This window comes from Triturus cristatus, chromosome 9 (assembly GCF_964204655.1).
Source record: "Triturus cristatus chromosome 9, aTriCri1.1, whole genome shotgun sequence".
NCBI classification, from domain to species: Eukaryota; Metazoa; Chordata; class Amphibia; order Caudata; family Salamandridae; genus Triturus; species Triturus cristatus.
The window spans coordinates 150,673,950-150,699,324 of NC_140592.1; the positions used below are offsets into that span (position 1 = coordinate 150,673,950).

The 25,375-nt window shown below is 42.7% G+C and overlaps 1 protein-coding gene across 1 annotated transcript in view; it reads right to left on the bottom strand.

Annotated features, from left to right (window-relative positions):
* TKT (transketolase) overlaps positions 1 to 25,375 on the bottom strand; it is a 99,854-nt gene that overhangs the window by 22,603 nt on the left and 51,876 nt on the right. The window contains exons 8-10 of the mRNA XM_085624622.1: positions 20,324 to 20,488; positions 17,581 to 17,737; positions 4,055 to 4,185 (exon numbers count right to left, since the gene is read on the bottom strand). Coding sequence (XP_085480748.1) covers positions 4,055 to 4,185; positions 17,581 to 17,737; positions 20,324 to 20,488 — 453 coding nt within the window. The remainder of the gene's footprint in view (positions 1 to 4,054; positions 4,186 to 17,580; positions 17,738 to 20,323; positions 20,489 to 25,375) is intronic.

Below are 25,375 nucleotides of genomic sequence, written 5' to 3' on the forward strand. Positions count from 1 at the left end.
CTCATGTGATGGGCATTAGAGGTCATGCTTTGGAATGATTTTCTTCCTTTCTCTCTGATTGGAGTCAGGAAGTTCTCCTACATCCCTGTTGCTCATCATCAGTGCAGCTGTCCTGTGGAGTACGTTAGGGGTGTTCCCTTAGCTTTTAAATAACTAAACTGCCCTACGGGGAAAAACTGATTTTCCCTTTTGCACCATCCTACTTGTGTTACACAGATGACACGAGCTGATTCTCAGATTCGGTTGAAACGCTCAGGTCCCTCGTCTCAATTTTTGTTCATTGCTTACTAAAGTGGTGACGTGGGTGAAAAACAACTATCTGAAGCCTAATGTTCATGACGTTGTCCCATACTTTTCATATCTGGAAAAAATAATGGGGCTTACTTTGATGATAAACTTTCTTTCAAACACTAGGTTGCTAAGGTAAGGTACCATCTAAGTGCTTCTCCCTTCTAATAGGAGAAAAGGCTATAAACTGGAGGACAAAGTTAGCACAAAATAGTTCTCATAAACAGATTTTAAAAAACACACACTAAATTCTATACGCTCAAAATTGAAGCTTTGAAAGGGTCATCAAGAGAGATCTTTCAGATTGTTAAAAACCTCTCCTTTCATGAACGAGTCACTGCCTCCATTCCATCCTCTACAGACCAATGCAATTTAGTGGGAGACTATTTTTTTAGTAAGATTGATACAATCTATGCCCCCTTTCCTGAAACGAGCAGGAACTTTAAGTTTAATCCCCCAGAAAACACACTTCCACCTGAAAACACTGTTGGGGACACTGGGTCTTCTTTCTGCTGTGAAATCTGGCTCCCCACTGACCCTATACCCCCAAATATGTTGTCACGCGGAGGATAGGTTATAGCCCCAGCTTTATGCAATCTTCTCGAGCTGTCATTCACCACGGGTATATTCCCACAGGACTGGAAGCACACTATCTACTACTATCATCCTCTACTTCTATCACTGGATCCCACCATCCCAGAAAATATGAGACCTGTCTCCCTACTCCCTCTCTTTGCTAAAATGGCAGAGAAATCTTGATCTTCAGTTAACAAAGTGCCTTGAAGAAAATAATCTGCTACATGAGACTCCGTCAGGATTTAGGTCCATGCACAGTACCAAATCGATTCTACTTTTAGCGACCGAATCTCTGAGAATGACTGCAGATGAGGGCAAGACAGCAGCCTTGATCCTGTTGGATTTAGGTGCAACGTTTGATACAGTTTCCCATGGACTTCTTTTGGAATGCCTAAGGGAACTTGGAGTGAGGAGAGTTGTTTTTGACTGGATTACAAATTTCCTACAAGATTGATCTTTCCTGGTCATCCAGCAGTCTTACGAATCTGAGATTTGCCCCTTGCTGGAAGGAGTGCCTCAGGGGTTGGCTCTGTGCCCAGCACTGTTTAATGTGTATATGCGCCCACTGGCGGATGTTGTGGAGCATCACGAGGTACAGATGGTATCATACGCTGATGACACTCAGCTAATCATCACTCTGAACCAGGACGAAGCTGAGGTGACCCCTAAATTTAGAGCATGCCTGGTGGACCTTGCAAAATGGATGACGACCAGCTGTTTGCAATTAAACATAGGAAAAACTGATATTCTTGTGGTTGGGAAACAACCCTCCATCTGGTCCTTGGTGTCGTGCCCCCCTGAATAAGGACAGGTTCCCCAAACCTAAAATAAAAAATCTGGGGTTTTGGTTTGATACTGCTCTGACCTTTGACCACCAGATGTCTACGCTGGCTGGCATGTGCTTTGACATCCTGAAGATGCTTTGCAACATCCTAGAATTGCTGCCAGAGTCAGCCAAGAAAACATTTATCCAAGCGCTGATAGTGTCTCACATGGATTATAGCAATGTTCTGTATCTTGAGGTTTCCAAGGGCAGGTTAACAATGTTGAAGAGGGTGCAGAAGACCGCCGCCTATATGCTGCTGAAAATTCCAAGGTGTTCCTCTTTGGGCTCTGCCCTAGTAAAGCTACTCTGGCTCCCCAAGCAGGACAGAGGGACTATCAAAGCATTATGTTTCTGTTTCTGTCACAGAATCCAAAATGGCAAAGACCCAGGTTTCCTGTTTACTTTTTTTAAATCTTACCCGCCTACACTGAATCTTAGATCATTGGGCACTGCTAAAATGTGAATTCCATAAGTCCACAGAGCACGCTTAGGTGGCAGATCTTTCGGCCTGCTGGGAGCTAAAATGTGAAATCTTCTCCTAGATTTGAGGATGCAGTCCCCTGCAGGGCTGTTTCATAGAGATTTAAAAACATGGTTCTTCAGGCAATCCACAGGTACGGAATGATAATGGTGTGCTGTTAATTGCTGATGAACGGTCAGGAGAAAACCTAGCGCGACAACACTCTGGTAGCAGTAAACAGGCGTTTTACAAATTATTAACATAACATAACCTTAGGAAAGTGTTTCCATTTATCCTACAGCATACCTATTTTAACGTAATTCAGCCAATCACTTGCTCTGGTTTAGACCATGCTGATGCCCTTTATCTGGGCCTACCTGCAACTAGTAATCATCCTCTACAGCTGGCTGAGAATGCTCCTTCTAACCCATCTCTATTTTGCTTTCATCTCCAATCACTTAAACAATAAGCACTTGCTTACTGCTCATAAACACTATGTTCAAGAGACTTAGTTTATGTTTTAAATCACTGACTCCATAGACAGTAGTGCAACGGTTCCAGTGTAAAAATGTGTACATGCGCTTGCAAGGTTTAACAATATGAGGCTACATACAATGCTCCTAAAATGCTCTCTAATTAGATGCAAATATCTGCAGAAGCTTAAAAGCAAGATTGATGTTCCTTTGCTTTCAAAATAAAATGTTTACAAAACAAAATGCAACTAGAAAAAAATATTTTACTAAACTACTGTGAAGTTGTAGTTAACATTTCATTGAAGCATTATTTTGTAAAATGTGTTGATGCATGCTAGTATTGCCAAAATAAATCATATTGAAAAATCAATGCAACCAGTTTCAACAAGATAATGGGAAACATTAAAATAAACAAGGATTGGCAAAGCCAATAGGTCAGATATTGGTGGTCAACCTTTCGGTTTTGCAAAAGCATACCTTGTTTTGATATGGTTTTTAAAAACTTTGTGGGAGCTGCCAGTCCCTCACCATTATAACAATCATTGGCAAAAAGTAATAATATTTTTTGGTCTCAAAAAGCACACATTGCCACAGTAGTTCCTGGCACTGAATAAAACTACTGTGTACTGATATGTTTCTTATGGAAGAGCGGAAGTCAGTCGATGGATAGAGAGATAGAACTTTAATGAAAACAAAAGGGTTAAGTCCAGACCTAATTAGAGGTACAATTTGTAAAGAAAGTCAAATAGCTATACCCATGGTACATGTCCTTTTTTAGTGCAGGTTTACGTCTTTCATGAATTCACAAGAATTTACAGAAGCAGGCCAGGAAATGGTACTCTTAGAAAACATTTGTGAACTTCTTTTTAGCATGAGTAAATATACAGGTATAGATTTACTTATATCAAAATCTGTTGAGCGTTTACAAGTTCACTTTCCCAATAACCACTTTTTTCCCTAACTCTGGAAGAAGTTTTACTTCTGCCATTGTCAGGACTAAATGTCCAACCTTTCTCAGAATGGGAAAAGATTAGAGAAGAGATGGCAAAAACCCCTAAAACATGAAATTTAGTTAGTTTGCACAGACTCAAATTACCACAGTATGTAGATCTGTGGAAAGGTGGCAAATTAAGGAAATCGCTAGAATTCAAACCTTACTAAATAAAGTATGAACCCTGGCATAATCAAAAAGGCTAATTTCAGAGCTTTTATATAATGAGACTGCTGCCATAATTTGTTGTGGCAGTACGTGGCACCAAAGGGACATTTTTTTACAGGACAAGTAGATTTATGAAGCAACCTGTCCCATGGACAAGTAGATATTATATTAAATTGCACTACCCCAGTACAAGGGACCAATCTTTTCTGTTAGGCCGGTGAATTGATTGTACTTTGATTGGTATGCATTATGCACAAGATATGGAGAGGTACCTTGGTGTTTGCAGCTATCTCCACAGCCTTCTCAGTTGAAACTGCATCACTTGGGTAAAAGACAGTAGCAGTAGGAACTGTCCTGAACATTGCCAGATCTTCCAAGCCCATCTGAGAAGGTCCATCCTCACCTAAACGAATGCAGAAAAAATAGGAAAGAAATTATTTGTGGTTTATGACAAGTGAATGTGGTCACTGTTAGCAGAGATAATCTGTACCCTCAAGTGATCTGAAATGGGGCAGAGGATAAAGTTTGCTTTGCAAATGGTGAGCTTAAAAAGGCATACACAACAAAATATTGCGTAGACGGTACCTTTGTCAAAGGGCTAGAATTTTAATTGGTTAGCCAATGTGTGAGCATGTCTTCACATTGTGACAGAAAAGCTGTTAATCCAACAACATTTTATCATGATAGCAAAGCACAACAAATTAAAGCAAGCATGTTTATTGAAATGCATTGTATCTTTAGATAGACTAAGGCAACTAAATAGAAGCACTTAAACAACAGCCATAAACCAGCAATTCAAATGTCTTCATGTGAACAAAGTAAATATATAGAAGAAGAAATACTGTCTGTCAAAGACAGGCTACAGGTCATGTTTCATCTGAAAATGAACAAGAGAATAACCATCACAAATGCATCAATGCAGCCATCTTGAAAATGCCATGACCTTGATGGACAGACCATATAAGAAATGGCAAAGCCAGAAAACACAAAAAGCTGCCAACAGTTGAACAGGGTTTATCCTTTTTAATAGTTGTCAAACATAAGGTCTACAAACATCTAAAACTGTCAGTAGTGAGAAACATAAATGCTTCCTTAAAAGACTGTTGCATTAAAGTCTACGATAAATGTATATATAATGTAAATGGTACAAAGAGTTGATCAGAAGCTTGGCATCAATTACAACTCTCAAGTTAGTGCACAGCCAGGGGCAAGCTCATGGTCTGTACCAGGGAAGAATTTTACTGTCACACACGAAAAATGTCTTGTTGAGGCAATTAGAAGGCAGCATCTGTTCTTCCCTGTATTTCTTCAACGTATGTTCTGTGAAGTATATGCTTATATGATTTTGGCCTGAATTTTCACCTGTAAGGTTTCCAGGAGTAGGAATATGCTTTTATGAAGACTAGTGGAGCATACTTTGGAGAAGTCGAATCTTCAGGCCGAAAACATATACATCAAGGAACATATGTTGAATAAATACAGGGAAGAACACCTTACAAAAACTATCCTATAGGCTTACGGCACGCCTTTGATTTTTATGCTCTGAAGAAGTCCCAATATTTCGGGACAAAACACGCTGGCTGTGTCCTTGTTTTAAAGTAGAAGTAAAGGAATAATGAATGAACATCGTAATTATATGTCTCTTGATATTTGGATTCAATGATTGACACTTCATGTCACTCTCTGTTTTGACTCTCTTGTGGCTACAAGGCCCCAAGTGGTGGTTTCTTTCAGTCTTACACTATTAAAAGAGTGCTTCTACCTCCTTTTGTGATAATTGAAATTATTAGAGCATTCTGGACCGTTGGCCTTGGGTGTGAGCACCTAACTTGCAGGAACTGTTTAGAGTGCGGTGATAACAAACCATAACCGTTCTGGTGGTGTCCTTATAAAGGTCAAAAATGAAGCTTGTATCCTCAGATTGATGCGTCGGAGCAGTGCATGTGTTTCAACAGAATATGGTATGTACGATGGGTGACCGCAATTGAATTTAGACAGCTCCAACCTTCCAATTAAAATTAAATGAAATGATTATTTTTCCATTTCCATATGTATTCAATTGATGAATACTTGTTTCTGTATTTATGTATATTGTTTTGTGGTTCAAATTGCTTAGGGCAGGATGTCGGATTCCAAAAATTATTCTGTGGTGGTCCCAGGATTCTATTAATGATTCACTAGTGGTCCCCAGATTCGCGTCATGATGAAGGTGGGTGGGCTACACCAGTCAAAGGGTTAAGACCAAATGTTCTAGAACAATGGGCTACAGACAAGGAGATGAAATTATGAAGGAGTGAACTGAGGGTCCTGATGAAATGACTAATAATGTGGTAACTTGAGTTGAGCACATATCTGCGTGCAGATTTTTAGCTGAGCTGCAGCAAGGGAGGCACTGATTCCAATCAGTTCTTACCTGGAAATATCCATTATTGGCTGGCCAGGGGGAATGCCCAAAGAGTTTCAGTATAGATTACAATACTTGCACTACCATGTTGATGTTTGCAACCCATCAGCGTTCTCCCACCACAGCTCAGTCACCCTTTTAATTCAGTGCAAATACTGGCACCATCTGTGGCAGGTTTAAAGTGAGATAGAGAAAGACGTGAAAATGGCAGGGCTTGATGCACTTGTTTGGTGTTCTTTAGCATAGAGATTTGAGGCTAAAGTGAAGAACAATTGTAAATTTGGTTTGATTTGATACTGATTAGTCTTTATGACAACTAGCTTTCAGAAAGTTAAATATTAATCCATACCCCAAGGAAAAGCCTAAGGAAAGAACCAGTACAGAGTGTAAAAGCAGGGTCACTGGAATTATGTGATTGTGCAGCCGTCCGTAGATATTTTAACATAATTGTAGATTTGCAGCATTTACCAGACAATGCATCATCTGCTGCATAGTCTGTAGATTTGAACAAAGAAAATGTGTTTCTAGCTCAATCAGTTCAAAAGTTATTAAAAACGCAGCAACAAGTGTTGCCGCACACAGGAAAGCCCTTTGCAAAGGTTGACTTGTCACTTTTCTGTAGCCTATTGCTATATTTGAGAGTTAAACTGGTACTAATGAGGTGCAACTAAAAATCAGACAATAGTAACAAGCTTAAAAATGACAAAATAATGAAGTAATACTATCACAAAATGTGCCGCATAATTTGCCTTTTTTGCCACATAATTTACTCAACCCTGCTGCATATTTTGACCCTCCCGTGCCACATAAGTCCAGTGGCCCTGGGTAAAAGTTATCAGGCAATGGTGTTTATTCTGATCTTAAGTAGTTTTCACAGCATAGAATAGAGTTAATTTCTTCTGGTGTTTGCCAAGATCCTACTGCCCATATACAGATGTAAACCGGTTCATATGGTTTTGATATCATGGGGTCCTTACCTTCCTATCTGTCACTTCCAATAGCCTGCTCCTCTTTGAATGCAATCTGTTCAATAGCTCTGCACCATGCTAGTGGCATTGAAACTCAACTTGGGCCAATACTGCTTGGTTCAATGTGGATAAACTGAATCGAGCAATCTTCTTTTCTATGCCTTGGTTGTATGTCACAACATCGAGGACACTAATATTGTGGTAGAAAAGTATTATAGGCTAAATATTGAGAACCAAATATTGCTAAAATAAGTTTTGATATGTACGTATACATTTTCTCTTCTTAACTCTATATATCCTCAATGTACAAACAATGTGGAGCAAGCAAGTAGAGAAAATCTATATTAGATAATCTATAATTAAGTATATTTATGTACCCTCGTGATATTTCGGTAGTCCATATTCAGACACAACATTGTTGTTGGAAATTTGTAATATTACACCACCTCCTTCTGGCAGGTGGTCACTCGAAGTTGACCTTAAATGAGCAGGGCGCCATAGTCAACTTTTGTATGTGGCCTTTTGCAGATTACAAAAAAAGAGCATGTAAAGAGCAAATCTCAGAATAGAAAACGCATTCTTTCAGTTTTCACAAGGCAAAATAATCCGCATCATGAGGATGGAGAGCGCAAAAGGGAGGTTTTATGTAATACATTTTAGTGTACAGACTTCCATCTTTTTGCAGTTTCTACTTTGAAAATGTTGTCACTCTGGGGATTTTCCTAGTGTCAACTCATTTTCCATTAGTGTAAGAATTGAGCATATTAGACAAATAGATAGATTGTGATACGGATACACTCCTTCCTTACGCCCGAGACAGTACAGATAATATTTAAGTGGGCTGATGAGGAGCATTATTTTACTGTACTGGTCACCTCAAGTGTTCTGTAAATTCCATCTACATTGAACACATGCACAAAGTAATGAAGGGGTACTCTAATACACCAATTGACCGTAATTCTGTTTATGCCATTGTGGGCATGCCGCGTGTGACTCTCCAACATCTTTCAGGAGCCCAAAAGCACCTTTTTCTGATGTGCCAGTGGTGGCTTAGCAAGGCAATCATGGGCTCTACTGCAAGCAAAATGACCACAACTCCCTCATTGAAGACTATAGGAGCCCCAATTGGGCCATTGGCCAGCAATGAATGTAGTAACTGGTGCAGTGGGTTCTCACACACTTGGATCCTGGTCCCATTACACCTGTTGCACCAGTAATAGGTATGCCCCTGTACCTCAAATGTGTAGATGGACACATTATCCATACTGAAAAGAGAGCCCCCCACACACAATGTGAGTTTGTACGTTAAATGTGTAATCACAAGCATAGGACATGTTTGTATAAATATTCAATTCAGGCATATGACTGTCCTGTTCTTTACTGTGATGAATAAAAGCACACAATCTGCACATCTACTCTCCCTCTTTGTGATGTTGTGTTGGGGTTTTGAAATTAGAACTTCGTACACTTAGAGGGTTGTTACGAAAGGTTTTGTGGGGGCTACTTCAGCACAATTTCATGCTGTCTATGTGGACTGTTATAATGAAAAGAAAACGGACGTAATGCTTTGCGTTTCTTTATGGCATGCGAGTCCCCCCAACAAAACCTTACTAAATAACTTGAATAATATTTTTAAGGCTATCCCCACTAATATTCCTGAAATTCTAACCATTTTTTTCTTTTTAATGATTTAGGTACTTATAACGAAGAGGCTGAGTCCTTACATGTTTCCTAGTTTAAAACATTCGGTCTGTGAAATTGAAGTAAAGTATGTGTATTTTTCTCCAAAATGTAGAGGTGTGTACTGAGAAATGTCAGCTCCCTTTAATTTTGTCTAGACGGTGGTCTGCTTGGTGTTTAAGTCATAGTTACTTAATACCAGAAGTGTGGATGACATTAGGTTGCCATAGCAAACTCAGCAGCCAGAGGAGGGGTGTAAAAGCTTACGGGGAGTCTCATTTATTTAAGGCCAATGAAGGTGACCTGATCCTGGTCCATTAAGTGTTGTAGTGGGTAGAAGTAATTTTGGCTGCGTAGACCAAACTCTACTGATGAACAAATATGATGGAAAGGTGGTCAGGGCAGAGATAAGATAACAGTCTAATGTATTTCTTTTAAGTATGTGTTCTTTGTGGGAAAATATTTGGGAGTTCCTATGTAGAACGTTGTTGTCGTAGACCCCAATTTTCTAGAAAACTAGTTTAAAATGTGGTTTTCTTTGTCAGAACATGTTGCACGCTCTCCTACAATGGAGCTGATATATTTCCTAAGAATATTAACGGATCTTTCGCTGGTGCTATTTCAGAATGATGTTTACACTGCTTGGTAAGTACAAAACTGGCATTCGTCCAAACAAATCTATGCAATTTATATAGTCGGGAAATGCATGTGCAAAATTACACTGGCACTGGTGTACTATATGTAATCGGCTAGTCGGTTAGAGGCGCTAAGGAGCCACAACAAGTAGAAATCCCTGATTTCACAAGTGCTACACACACTGCAATCGGATTATTATATTCATTTAGGTGTCCACAAATCTACTTTATAAATTAGCTAAATTTCAATTTTTGCTACTGCGTGAAAAGATATTACAGTAGTGGATTTCTAAGCATACCACTGTTTGCCATTTAGCAAACAGTGATGCACAGTAAAAATACATACACTGGCAAAGCCAACAGGTCTGGCTTTAAAGCATTAACGCATGCAAACACTGGGAAGCACTTTGCTTCTAGAACTGCTGACTTTGCAAATGCTAGTTTAACAGGAGTTGTCTGTTCATAAAAATTAAGTGTATGGAGGAAGCCAGGGTTTTAATATTCTCCAGAACTATTGGTGGTTGTCGTTTGAGTTCCATATTTTGGATGACTGGGGTGAGAAGGAGCTTCCATCAGGGAAGGTTTTTTTGAACGAAAAAATGGTCAGGAGAAGAGCCAACCTAGGTTGAGGTGATCTAGATTGGCCGGAGGCAAAAAGGTTGTTGGGAAGGTACATGGTTACAATGCCATAAATGGCTCAATGCATTAGGTAAATGTTTTGATATCAAGGTGTCTTGCTACAGGCATCCAAAGTAAAGATTGAATGACTGGAGACATTTGAGTCCATTATCAGGAATTAGGAGTTGTCTTGTGAAAGTCCTCTGTAGTTTGAAGAGGGCCTCCAAGATATACATGCAAGTTATGTTATGTTGATTTGTATAGCGCACTCATCACCCGAGGGGCTTTCCAGGCACTTGAGCAGGTGTGTAGGTTTATGGTCCCCACGGTGCTTATACAAACAGCCAAGTCTTCAGCTTGTTGAGTAACTCAAGAAGTGAGGAGGAGGCTCTGATGTGTTGAGGGAGGTCGTTCCATGTCTTGGGTGCGATGTAGGAGAATGCGCATGAATCAAAACTAATCAGTCAATGTATTCTATAGCAAAAGGAGGGCTGATGCTGGTACTAGTTATCAGAAGTCTGTTTGCCTCTTGATCTGTATGTGTTAATACCTAGTGTGCTGGGACCCACTAATCTAATTAATGTCCCTGTTTCTAGGAGGGGAAAACAATGGCATGAACAGAATACTGTCCCAGTTGACCATGGGCTAATTGCTGGAATGCTGCTCATGCTTCATCATAGTGTGCAAGGCAACTTTAGAAAAGCCTGCCCAGGCGTACTCACACTTGGAAACATACACACACGCCACACCTTCTCAAAGACAAAGCTCATGTATGCCAACGAAGAGAGCAGCACAAACCTCCAGAATATGTTTGCAGAGCCTGTGGAGTGCTTTAGCTTGTGAAATGAGTCACCAACCACTTACTGCAAAAAGTCTACTGAGAAAGAAATATGGATGTTTTTTTAAATACCCCAACAATATTTGCTAGGAATCAGGTGACATAATCAGTATTTAATTTGTAAAACAAATAAGAGCTGGTGGCCCAATAGCTTTCATAGAGGGTCACCGCCACTTAAAGTTCTGCTTATTACTTCCACCACCTGCCGGCAATGCACATACTCCAATTGAGCTTAACAGACGACCCATACATAATTGCAAACTATGTGCACATAGACTCTTCCCATCGCCCCTCAATTTCAACGCTGCAAAGAGACAGTGTAGCTGAATTAATTGCACTAGCTATACCAGGGTGTGCTGAGTCAGCAGTAGAAACGTGCAGCCCAAGGATACTAAAAGAGGCATGGGTGGGCCACAGACAGATCCAACGACTGTACCCCTCTTAAGACTAGCTTTGTGTTCCCTAAGTTGATGGGCCTGACCCAGGTTAGGTGGAGGGTAGGCAGGGATCAAACCCATGGCTGGACCGGAGAAATGGGCTGCACTTACACAAGATTGGATTATGCTGTGGATGCAGCTGGGCAACGAGCAGCCAGCGGACTGCAGAGGCGCAGCCAGGCAGAAACCTAATGGTACAGATAGATGCGTAGTCCGCCTCATTCAAATGCACATACCAACTGGAAGATGCTCGCTGTGTTGGCAGCCAGGCAGTACCAATGCGCAGTGCTCTCTGTCACACATTGTCAGGGACGGTTTAAGCATTAGTGGTGCAGTTCCGACAACCTTTGTTGACACCCTCCCAGCCCAAGTGACCAGCTTCTTCACAGATTCGCTCACTACCACCCTCCAACTGTGGCCCTCATGCCTCCATAGCATCTCTCTCTCATACGTATTTCATTTGTTTTAAATCACTACTCATACCAGTTTAGGGTGTTAGAGCACTTTAAATAGCACACGCATTATACAGAGACAATGAATCATAGGTGTGTAAATCAGTGTATAGGAAATACTACATAAGACAAAGAGGTCACCAGGTGTAGGAGTCACTTGTCTTCCATACTGGCAGGCATTATATTTTCATAGTGCTCAGTCTAGAGAAGCACAAGCTCAGGATTTATAATTAACACACTGGTTGATGTTAGCCTTACTAATAATAATTTAGTTATACCCCAAAAAAACTTTTTAGCAACTTTAGGATGATTAGAGACAGGGAAAAAAAATCATAATGTTCTAACCTATACCATGCAGTTTGCATGCAGCTCTTTTCATGCCAGCTTATAGCTCACTGTGTTATTTTAGGATTATGACTGCAAGTAACAAAAGGATCTTTGTGACAAAAGCAATAAAACAATAAACTATCCTATTAAAATTAAAATACAATTCTGTGATCTGCATGCTGCACGTTATTTGTAGCAGGCATGATAACCCTCTGTGCTACTGTATTTTGAGTCACAACTGCCACTAGACAAAACTCCATCCCTCTGCAGTAGGAACATTAATCACCAGAGTTATCTTGACAGTTTATTGTTGCCTGAAAACTGCTGCCCAGAAAAGGAACTCTGTAGCAGAGTCTTTTAAAATCATAAGTTATTTCTAAATCTAGCACTTCCCTCAAGGTCAGCGCCAGGTATGGTGGCACCAGTCGTACTGCAATAAAGTTGGCCCTGCACATTGTGGTCCAGATATGTTTGTGAGAGCCATGGCGAGTGACACCCACCGGGGTCCCCGCCCAAACTCTCCTCAGAAAGCACACAGGAAAAAGTTTAAATGACATTTTGCAGTTGACACCAGAGGCAGGAAGTCCTGTGCCAAATAATAAGCACTGGTGGGCACCACTACCACAAATTAAGCATGATAGAGGCCTAGCACGTGAGGAACATGAGAAAGGGACGGGCAGCAATATATATTTATTGCTACAGAGACAACAATTCTTGTTCTAGACCCGATTCCAACAAGAAGGCTCCTTTGACCGCATGCGCTGCACAGATTTCGGAATGTCTGAATCACTAGTTGGCTTTGCACGTGTGATTGTGCATAGTGCTAAAATAAACAAGAGGTACATTTACCTTCTGCAAGGGAAATCAAAGCACTTACAAAGGGTTTCCTGTTGCTCCCATTCCATATCTGCCTCCTATCAGTGTTTATGTTGCAGGAACGTTAAATACAATTCACAGCTACACAAACACACTGAAGAGAGAATAAAGGGAAAAGATGTACTCTTTATTTGCGGACAAGGCACTGTGTCCCAAATTGAACTTGTACGTTACCGCTCTGGATGGAAAACAACTTCGGGTAACAACAACGCCCCACTAGTCTGATGCCAGCCCTGCCAAGTGCCACACACCTCGCGTTAGAATAACGCATTTGCTGTAATTTTTCCGCATTACAGCAATCCCTGAGATTGTCACGGAAAAGAAAGGTGACCTGAAGTGCGATAAAACCAAGTAGTTCTAGTTTCAAATTTTTGCTGGGACAGAAGCAGTAAAGCTGAGCTCGTTTTTCAAAGGCCACAAGATGGCACTTGTGTACAACGGGAGTAATAGAAATCTCAGTATATCACAAAAACTCATATGGAAGCCAAACAAACTTCAGAGGTTTGAAGACAGAAACACAAAACCACACACCCGCCTAATTAAGGTAAAAAAGCACCCCCTGCTCAAACAATAGTATCAAACAGCCGCAAAACGAAGCTTCTAAATAGATGCCAAAGACTGGGTCAGTCTAAATTGCATAAAAGAGGGTCCTAATTGAAGAACTGTACAGGGAGAAGATCCCGCATGGGGCCCCTCTCACATTCTGTAGTCAGCCTCGGGTCCCACATGCCAGAGAGCCTGGAAAGACTCTGTCCATTGATCATGATCTGATCACGCCATTAATTTGATTGGTTGCCCGCTAGGCTGTGGGCTGTGCTACTAATAAGTGTGGGGGTGACATCACACTGTTAGCTAGAAAGTGTCACTCATAGTCATTGAATGTCACTCATAATTACACTGAAATTATGGAAATGTCACTCATATGCAATCAGAAACCTTGGCAGCTATCTGATGCATCCAATATAACACGTGTTAATTCAGTATTTGGCACATACAGTTAACCTTTGAGGGTTGTGCCAATCCAAAGCACTACCACAACAATACCATATTAAATATCATATTTTCTTACCTTTTAATTTAAATGAGAAACGCAAGCATCACTTTACTTTGTTTACGTTCAGTCAAACTAGCAAAGCAAAATTATTTCACCGAGAGGGTCTGCATGTGTCGGGTTTGCAGAACAATAGTAACGCAAGCCCAACGCATTACACCAGCAACGCAAACCCAACGCAAAGTGTTAGTAAATGTCTTCTCGCAATGCAATTTCTGCACCAACTTACTTTCCTGGAAAGTTAAAAACATCGAATGAAACCAAAAATACAATACTATTTGAGGGACACAGCACACACACTGTAGCACTGAACAGTGGTTTTGCAGTGCACCAAATTCAAATACCAGCAAAGATAGGGTCCATAAAAGTCAACAAATCTGAGGTGACTTTCACAACAAGCATTTGCAATGCAATAGGTCTCGCAATGACAATATTTTGAGTTATCGACATTGTAAATGACAATGTTTTTTGTTTTTAAAATATAAATAAAAGGCATTGTTATTCATTATGCCAATACAGCTAGATAAAGTGGTAACATGAATCTGTGAACACCCAACATCACAGGAGCCTGTACGCCCTCCTTTTACACTTCGATACAGTGGAACATGAATCTGTGAACACCCAATATCTCAGGAGCTAAATCTTTAAAAACATAATCTGGTGGCATTATGTACTACGGTGCACGTCGTTAACGCACATGCTGGAATTACTTTTACATTTTATTAAAACCCAGTGTTATTCTGCAATTAATGGACGAGCTGAAAAGGCTGCTCCCAGGAGAGAGCGCGTCTAGAAATGGTTTCTGTTTTATTTGCAGATGTGCCCAGTAGAAGTGCTCTGGGGCAGCTGGCCTGAGCAGTGGGCACTGAATGGAGGCTCTGTCCAGACTGGACAGTCTGAGCCATGCCACCGAGGGGCAGGCCTTATTAGCATACCAGATGTTAGGATGGGGGAGTGAGTGAATTTATGGAAGGGGTGAACAGTCCACTCACAGGGTATTGGATTTTTGGGGCATAGGAATCATTTTAAGAATATTAACTCCTTGCGCGTTGCATAGTTAGTTTGAGACACATTGTAACCGCCTTAAAGTGCACATGCGGAGACCCAAAGGATGAAGGCGGTGGGAGTGTAGGAGCAGAGGTATGAAGGTTAGCTGGAAAGGAATGGAAGGGGGGAAAGCAGAGAGGACAAAGAAGGAATGGAGGGGGTGACGTAAGGAAGGGGGGGAGAGAAGAGGAAGAAGGAATGGAGGGGGAGAGGGGAGGACGCAATGAAGCTTCAGCTAAATGAAAGATTTTAGTAAAACAAAAGCACAACATGGCGCCTCTGTAGTTAGCCTGAAACAGGAAGACCGGCATTGCACACAATGACGAGGGATTTTCCAGAACAAATGGCGAGGTCCGGGGAACCAGCCATGGTCTGGGCACGAGGCCACTGTCCCTGCTCCTCCACGGAGCATGCATGAGAGGACTGCAAGCTGTAGTAGCCCCGAGTGCTTCCAGTAAGCACAGTCAGACACATCTCCCCAGACTGAGGCCAGCACTCATTACACTCCGCCCAAACCCCCTGGCTTCTCGATTGTGCAATCTCATTTCACCAATCTCAACAGTGAATACACGACATTCTTCACAATATTGAACATGCACGAGAGGGTATATATCTCTAAACACATGTAACATTTCACAGGATGTTGAAATACAAATAGGATCACGAAGTAAAGAATATAAGCAACAAAACAGACCCAGCATACGAAACCGAAAATGCTACGTGGATGGAAAATATCCCAGTAAAATATAGGCAGCTGAGGTGGCCGCTGTAGCCAATCTCGCTGTGACAAGACAAACAAGTATACCTCATCCCGATCACGCACAATTTGCCCAATTTGCCCTACTTGTAGCTACAAATGTCCGAGAAATAAAACACAAGAGGTGGATTTCCTTTTGTATGGTCTGGTCGTGTTTACGGCTGTGCTCTTATTAGGACTTGATAGTTACACACTTACAAAGGGCGATGGGCTGGATGATTCCCAAAAGGATCCGACAGGTGCTGCTGGGTCTACTCCCCACCTCCATAAACAACAAGCAAAAGAGAAAGCAGCTCCACATCCGGGCCGGGGAGAAGACCTGCGAGGGCTGCCCGCGCATGCGCGGTACATGTAACTTTTGCGTGTTCTGCAGCTCGTGCCCAGTAGCGGCGTGTGAGGACTTCAACACCGCCGGACTTTTAATGAGTGCTGCGCGGCTCGTGCGGCCCAGGGAGGGGGCTGCCAAACATTACAGGAAGTCCGGCGGGAGCCCACCCCGCTTTCGTGAATGGTGCATGGTGTGGACAAAGCAGGATTTCAGGCGGGGCTCCTGTGAGCAAAACGGAGCCCCGCGTGTTGCTGCAGTGACCGGCAGGAAAAGCAGAGGAGCAGCGCAGAGTCCCAACTAGAGCCGGTAAGTGCTTGGAGCGCGCGTGCGCATTTAAAAAAAATATTAAATAGCATGAGGCTGCCTAGGACGTGCGTGTTGACGAAAGTGAAACTGCATGCTGGCTTGCGAGGGAAGGGGACAGGAGATGTGCACGCCGCGTGACTGTAGGCGCGTACACCAACTCAAATCCGCCAAAAGCCTGCGCGTGCACATCTCCTGTCCCACTTCCGAGGCAAGTCAGCAACAATAGATCTTGCTTGCGACAGCAGCGCTTCGCGCTGCGGTCGCAGGCGAGACCTAAAAGAGGCACATTTACTAAACAAGTCTTTCCTAGCTGACAGGGAGGGGACACTATTCAAACCCTCAATATACTTCCCTGCTCAGGTGACAGAAGAGTGGCAATACATCTCCTCTGCAATGGTGCTGCTGTGTTCCATGGCCTTCTGAACCTTACGACAACTCTCTATCAGAAAAAGTGAATTTCCTACAAAATGGATCTGCAATTGGTCTTGTGATCAGGACTCTGCAAGTCATAGAATGAATCAGTGACTTTTTAAAAGTACTCCACACACAGCCTCAGCATGATCACAGAATTCCAGAGTGGGCAGCAATATCTTATTCATTTATGCTTGTGGTATATTGTACTTTACTAATAAGAGTACAGCAACAATGTCCTTAAAATAGCGGATTAACATGGAGGCAACACAAACACAGATGTGATTGCTTAACAAATCACAAAAAAATCGTATAAATTACACTAAACTGCCCATCATAAATAATGTTCTCAGTTTTCTGTTTTTATTAATATTTACATATACATACAAAGAAGAGAAATACCTATTTATCCATCTGTATTTATCTTTATATAAGTACAAAAGCAGCAAAAATATATCTTTGGAGGAATTCTCAAATTCTTTCCCAAAGAATGCCAGGCTGTGCAGACTGAAATCTAGGCAAGTTAAAAAAGGATGAAGGTTCCTAAAGAATCTTGCACACAATAGAACAGCGAAAAGCATTAATACCCATCAGGCATCCAATGGAGTGTGTACATTTTTTCTTTAAATAAATGTAGAAATATTCTAGGGTCTTGCTACTTACCAATTGAAACCCCGCAATGTGAGCCACATAGATTGATGTTGCTCTCTGAAATAGCGGCCATACGAATTTGATCAAAAGCTCTGGTAAAAAAGGTTGCAAAAGCACTGGCAAAAGCAACAGTTCGGTCACGAGTGGCAGCACCAACAGCGACACTGACCTAAAGGAAGAAAAAATCATTGTCATATGGACCACTCCAAGGTATTAGCCATACCATGAATGTTCTCTCTTGCAACATCAAAATATCAGTACACACAGCTGTATGGTTGTATCTTAACAACTGGATAATACCTTCCATCATCAAAAACTGTGCCTCAGTACTCATGTAAAGCCCTGTTCATAGACGTACTGTACTCAGTGAAAGGGGTCACTATAACAGCGCCAGGTTCTGCAAAATGACCCCTGAGAAAACTAAGTGAAGGAGTGAGCGGTGCTGGGCAAAATGGGCAGTCATATTGACAAGCTACTGTACATTATACATTATTATATTATAGTACTCTCCACTGGACTTTCAAAAGTTCTGCTCTATTGACTTCAGATAATTTGAATCAAAATGAAATTCACTACACTTTTGTTGCCAAGCATGCATTTCACTCTTGTCCCATCCAAGACTTTTTGAGATGGATTATGGAACCCCGACATGGCTTCCGCCCTTGCACTACAATACTACAACTTCAAAATCACACCTTATGCCCTGCTTGGTAGCCCGAAGCTTTCACCTTGTTTCCACAAATGGCAGATGCTTGACCATCCAATCTGGAAAAGCTTGGAATGCTGTCCCTTTGGACCTATGCTAGGCCTAGGATCTCCTTACCCGTTATAGAAATGAATAGTATAGTATAAGGGCATCTCCTCATTTAGGCCTTCCTTTGTCCGTCCATACGAAGCACCTGGGCCGCATTATACTTGTGCCCCTGGAGACTTTAGTATTACATAAGGGGCTGCAGATGCTTGTGCGGCCCTTTCTGTAATACCGATAGTCCTGGCGCACATAACCCGCCAGCGGTATCTTCAGAGGGCATTCCCTCATTTGCATGGGGGCGTGGCACCATGCAAATTAGTGAATCCCTTTGCCTCTGCGCCAGAGCCTTATTACAGATGCGTGCTGCGGCAACAAATGGACGGAATGCTGATTGATTCAAACATTCACCCCCAGTCAAGAGATCAGGGTCAAACCCATCATTCTTTTGCTCACTATGCCACCACAGTTTGTACCCAGCAGTATGCAAATCAGTCTTGACCCTGTTCCTCATGGGAGCAATCCAGCCCGAACTGTCAAGTCGGGTCCTCCTTGGACCAGAAACAAGCATCCTGGGACCGGTTTCGGAGTAACACCCCTCATCAGCCAGGCTAGCTTGAATCTAGTGGCAAAGTGAGCAAGGGTCCCACGTCTGGGCATACCCATCCCACTTAGGGCAAAAAGTGTTGAAGCAACAAATGATGGATGGAATGCTGTTCTTTTGCTCACTAAGTCACCCCAGTTTGAACCAAGCCGTATGTAAATCAGTCTTGACCTTGTTCCTCATGGGAACAGTCCAGCACGAACTGCCAAGCCAGGTCTTCCCTGGACCAGAAACAAGCACCCTGGGACCAGTTTCGGAGTAACACCCCTCATCAGCCAGGCTAGCTTGAATCCAATAGCAAAGTGAGAAAGGGACCCACGTCTGGGCATACCCATCCCTCTTAGGGCGTATTACAGATGCGGGCGCAGAGGTAACAAAGCTCTCAAAGGTGCCTTGACAATGCGCTCCCTAAAAGGTGGCGCACTGTCAGTGAGCCCCCTGATGGCAGCCCTCAGGAGATGGGAAAGGGGGGTCTTATGGACCCTCTAGACATCCCCTTGCAGGCAGGTACAGTCACTCACTGCACCAACAAGGGGATCTCTATTCCCCCTTCAAAGTGCAGGTGGGTTGCTGCCTGCACTGTGAAAACAAAGAGGGGCTTCAAAGCAGTTTTTCACATGAATACGCTGTCCCCAGGGCAGCGCGAGATTGTGGTTGTCCTGGACGCAGTGCCTTCACCATAATGCGGCACATTTCATTGTTTGCGTTGGGCATACCATTTAAAAGGAGCACCCGCCGCAATCAATGAAAATGCACCATTTGCATAATTGGTGCCCCGGAGTATTAAGTCATCCAAGAAATGTAGCATTTCACAAGTATATTATAAGGCATGTTTATGTTGGTGAATAATAAAATCATACTTCCAGTACACAACTGTACATTTTGCAGGGCAAGTTTAAATAGTTCATAATAGCTAATTAATAGTTCTGTAGACTACAAAAGATCCCTAACAACTGCATGATGAATTGCATAAGAGCTACTTTATAGTTTTGTAGACTAGCAAAAGATCCCTAACAATTGCTTGATGAAAAAATACATAGAATTAACAAACGCTTATTTAGGGGTTGGCCTTGTAAGAAGGATCAGATGACCCGAGTTTCCTTTTAAATTCATGAATTCATGAGTCAAGTCTTCAAATGAAGAACACATTAATCCCTGGGGTTTCATGGCGATGTGCACGTTTAAATAATTTGCAAGGTTGAGTAATTTTAGTCTTAGTAACTAAATGTATTCCATACTGAAGATGTCTCTGTACATACTGTCTGCATATGATCATGTTGTTCTGTGCACCATTTCCCCCCCGAAAAGTTATGCTGCTAAGAATTAACGAACGAATAAATAAGCAAATAAATCCACACAAAGAAATAAGGTCAGTATCTGGACTAAGAAAAAATGAAAAGTACCATGTTTTGCTCGGCAATATAGCACTCAATGAAACGGCTCGGATGCTCCTTTTTGAACATATCTGAAAATGTGGAATTCTTTGTGTCTCCATCCAAAGCAATGACTCGGTCGCTGCCATGGCCCAACTTTGCCAGTGCGATTCCATACGCTTTGCGGGTGGCTACCTGGAAAACAGATTAAACAGATGCATTATATTGACGCCCAGTTGGATCATCATAAATGTTGGAATGAAATGCTTTTTTTTTAAATAATGCAATAACGGCTATGTTGATTTATGTACACCTGACCAATGGCAAGAGTGCATAAAGAAAGTGGAAATGATTAATTACCGCCGTAGCAATTATCAGAGACTCAGACCCAATGGCATGCCTCCAAGACTTTGTCTTACTGACCCACGAGAGTTAAATGAGTGGAATATCCCAAAATAAACAAGTATTGGCAAAGCAAATAGCTCTTGCCTGGGCTTTGCAAATGTGTTTTAGCCATGTTGTACACCAGCATAGCTGTTGTTCAGCATGGATAAATGTTAGTGACGTAGAAGAGAGTGGTGTGGAGGAGAAGAGAGTGGTGTGGAGGAGAGTAGAGTGGAGTGGAGTATTGTAGAGTGGAGCAGAGTATCATATATCTGAGTGGCATAGAGTGTCGTGGAGTGGTGTAGAGTGGAGTGGAGGGTTGTGGAGTGACATAAATTGAAGAGGAATTTCGTGGAGTGACCTTGAGTTAAGTGTCGAAGAGTGAAATGTTGTGGAGTAGAGTGGAGGGATGTGGAGTGGAGTTGAGTAGAGTGTCTTGGAGTAGAGCGTTGTGGCATACCACGGAGTAGAGTGGAGTGTCATCAAATGGAGTGGTGTAGAGTGGAGTGGAGCAGAGTGGAGTGGTGTAGAGAGTGGTGTAGAGTGGAATAGTGTAGAGTGGCATACAGTGGAGGGTGTAGAGTGGAAAAGAGTGCTGTAGACAAGAGTGTCAGAGTGGAGGGGCATAGAGTGGAGGGGTGTGGAGTGTCATGGAGTGGTGTAGATTGTTGTAGAGGGGAGGGTCGTAGAGCAAGGGGTCGTAGAGTGGATAGGCATACAGTGGAGTGTCAGAGTGGAGTAAAATGTGGTAAAGTGGAATGGAGTGGTGTAGAGTGGAGAAAAGTGGCGTAGAGTCGAATGGCATAGAGTGAAGCATCGTAGAGTGGAGTGTCAAAGTGGAGTAGCTGAAGTGGAGTAGAGTTGCACAGTGAACTGGCATAGAGTGAAGCGTAGTGGCTGAAAATAAAGGGTTGTAGAGTCGTGTGGCATTGAGAGGAGTATAGTGTTGTAGAGTGGCATAGCAGAGAGTGGAGTAAAGTTTCATAGTGGAGTGGCATAGAGTGGGCTGTTGTAAATTGGCATAGTGTGTCATAGACTGGAGTGTCAAAGAGTAGATTAGAGTTGTGAGATGGAGTAGAGTCAGAGTGGAGAGGCATAGCTTGGAGTGTTGCAGCATAGAGTAAAGTTGAGTAGAGTGGAATAGAGTGTTGTAGAGTGAAGTGCTGTAGAGTGGCGTAGAGTGGAGTGGCACAGAGTGTCAGAGTGGAGTATCGAATAGTGGAGTGTTGTAGAGTGGAGTAAAGTGGTATGGTGTATATTCTAGTGGACTGGCATAGAATGGCATTAAGTGGCACACAGTGTCGTACAGTGGAGAGGCGGAGAGTGGAGTGCCATAAAGTCATAGTCATAGAGTGGAGTGGTGTAGAGTGGACTGGTGCACAGTGTTGTGCCCTAGAGTGAAATGGCATACAGTTTAGTGGTGTAGAGAGGAGTAGGGTGGCCTAGAGTGAAGTGGCATAGAGTGGAGTGGAGTGGCGAGTCGTTGAGTGCATGGAGTGTTGTAGAGTGGAGGGGTATAGTGTCTACTGGAGTGTCGAAGAGTAGCGTAGAGTGTCATAGATTGGCATAGACTGGAGGAGAGCAGAGATGAGGAGCTTAGAGTTGAGTATAGAGGCATAGAGTGGAGTTGTATAGCACAGAGTGGAGTAAACTATCATAGAGTGGAGTAGAGTGGAGTGGTGAAGAGTGGAGTACAGTGGTGTAGGGTGGAGTGGCATAGATCGCTGTGGAGTGGCATAGAGTGCTGTAGAGTGGAGTGTAGCACAGTGGAGTAGAATGACCTATGGTTAAGTGTAGCAGAGTTGAGTGGTACAGTGTGGAGTGAAGCGTCATAGTGTGGTGTAGAGTGGAGTAAAGTTGTGTAGACTTGAGTGGCATAAAGTGGAGTGTTGTAGAGTGGAGTGGCATAGAATGAAGTACACTTGTGGAGTGGAGTAGAGTCGTAGAGTCATAGATTGGAGTGGCGTAGAGTTGACTAGAGTGGCCTTAAGTTAAGCGGCATAGAGTGGTGTACAGCGTCATGCAGTGTAGTGGCATAGAGTGGCATAAAGTGGAGTAGCATGTCATAGAGTGAAGTGACGCAGAGTAGCATAGAGTGGAGTAAAGTTCATAGAGTGGAGTGGTGCAAAGTGATGGGCCGTGGAGTGGAGATGTGTAGAGTGGAGTAAAGTGTTTTGGAGCGGCACGGAGTAGAGAAAAGTGGTATGGAGTATAGTAGAGTGGAGTGGAATAGAGTGTCGTAGAGCGGCATAAAGTGGAGTGGAGTACAATACCATAGAGTGAAGTGTTGTAGAGTAGCATAGTGTGTTGCAGAGTGGAGCAAAGTAGAGTAGAGTAAAGTAGCATGGAGTTTAGAAGAGTGGGATGGCAGAGTGGCATGGAGTGTCGTAGAGTGTTGTGGGGTATCTTACAGTGTTGTGGAGTATCTTAGAGTGGTGTGGAGAGGCGTAGAGTGGCATAGAGTGTAGTGGAGAGTAGTGTTATGGTATAGCATAGAGTGGTGTAGAGTGTTAGAATGTGGAGTGTCGTAGAGTGGCATGGAGTGGTGTAGAGTGTTCTGTCAGAGTGGAGTGTCATTAAGTGGAGTGGTGTAGAGAAGAACAGAGTGGTTTAGAGTAAAGTGGCATTGAGTGGCGTAGTGTTGTAGAGCAATGTGGCATAGAGTGTTATACAGTGGTGTGGCATCGAGATGCGTAGACTGGCATGGAGTAGAGTGTCATAGAGTAGAGTGTCGTAGAGTAAAGTGGACTGGAGTGATGTAGAGTGGAGTGGAATAGAGGGGAGTTGAGTGGCACAAAGTGAAGAAGAGTGTCATGGGTCAGAGTAGAGTGTTGTGGAGTGGCATAGAGTTGAACAGCACAGATTGGAGTGGCATAGAGTGGAGTACAGAGGAGTAGAGTAGCAAAGAGTGGAGTAGAATAGAGTGGTTATGGTGAAGTACAGTAGAGTGGAGTACAGTGCCATAGAGTGTAGGGGTGTGAAGTGGCGTACAGTGGAGAATGCAAGATGTGGTAATGCAATGCCACTACAGACAACACATTTCCAGTTGAAATTACCATTACAACTGCACAAACATACAGTTTTAATAAAATTATACAGCGCACAAACATTAATGTGTGGGAAAGTCATCACCTAGTGTATTGATGTGGAGTGTCGTAGAGTGGAGTGTCACAGAGTGGAGTAAAGTAGAGTGGAGTGGGGTGGTATGGAGTGGCAATAATGGTCATAGAGTGGCGTGTCGTAGCGTGGCATAGAGTGTCACAGAGTGGAGGGTTGTGACAGAGTGTCATGGACTGCCGTAGAGTGGTGCAGAGTGGTGCAGAGTGGCATACAGTGTTGTAGAGTGGAGTGGTGCAGAGTGTTGGAGAGTGGAGTGTGGTAGAGTGGAGTGACGTAGAGGGTCAGAGTGGAGTGGCATAGAGTGTTGTGTCGTAGAGTGGTCTGGTGTAGAGTGGAGTGGCCTAGAGTCAAGTAGCATAGAGTGGCGTAGAGTGTCGGAGTGGAGCGGCACAGAGTTGCATAGAACTGGCCTGACATAGAGTTTCATAAAGAAGAGTGTCATGGAGTGGCGTAGATTGGAATAAAATATAGTGGAGTGGGATAGAGTGGATTGTCGTACAGTGGTGTAGAGTGACTCAGAGTGTAGCAGAGTGTCAGAGTGAAGTGGCGGATAGTGGCGTAGAGTTTTGTAGAGTGCAGTGGAGTAGAGTATTGTAGAGAGGAGTAGAGTAGTGTTTCGTAGAGTGGCGTGGTGTAGAGGAGAGTGCCATAGAGTTGACTGGCATAGAGTGGAATTGCATAGAGTGGAGCCGCATAGATTGAAGGGAAGTAGAGTGGTATAGCATGTCATAGAGTGGAATGGCGTAGAGTGTTGTGGAGTAGGGTGGCGTACAGTGGATTGTGCATGGTGTGATAGCGCACTGCACTTACAGACAACACATTTGCAATTGAAATGATCATTACATTAGCACAGACACATTTTACTGATAAAACGATACAGCTCACAAACCATAATGTGTGGAAAGGGCATCACCATATTTGTTTTCAGCACACATGAGAATTACAAAAAAATTGCTTTATTTGTGCCTTCCTGATTCTGGTATAATCTGAAATGTTTGCAGAGTTCATTTACAGACATTTAAATTGTGTTGTGTGCTAGGAAAAAAAACTTTTTTCTACATCCCCAGTTTGTCAGATAAATCCTCTCAATTTGAAGTCAGAAAAAGAAAAGTAAACAAGCTTCCTTGGAATACAGAGCCTGATATTTGTCCTCTGCCTTTGGATGTACTGCAATTGTGACAAGAAAAGAACAAAATATAAAGGCCTGTTTACAGAAAGCAAGCACTTGTGGAAAAAACACAGTAAACCGGCTGTGCTCCATAAGAGGGACAAAGACATGCTGGACAGTCTAAAACAAATAAAGGCAGATAGAAAGCAAGCAAATGTGAGTTACAAACCACAAAGCCAATGGTAAGCAAAGGATGAAATTCATTCTTAGGTCAGCTTCCAGAATGTCCTCAAGACGTTTTTAGCAAACCAGACAGCAGCACTGTCTAGTAGGCCTCAAACTAAAAAGCATTGGCAAAGCAGTATGCCTTACCCAAGACACCTATTGACGATACACCCAGATGACACTGTGTATGCTCACGCATACGCAGCGGCCATCTTGGAATGCTTTTCCAATAATAATTTTAAAAA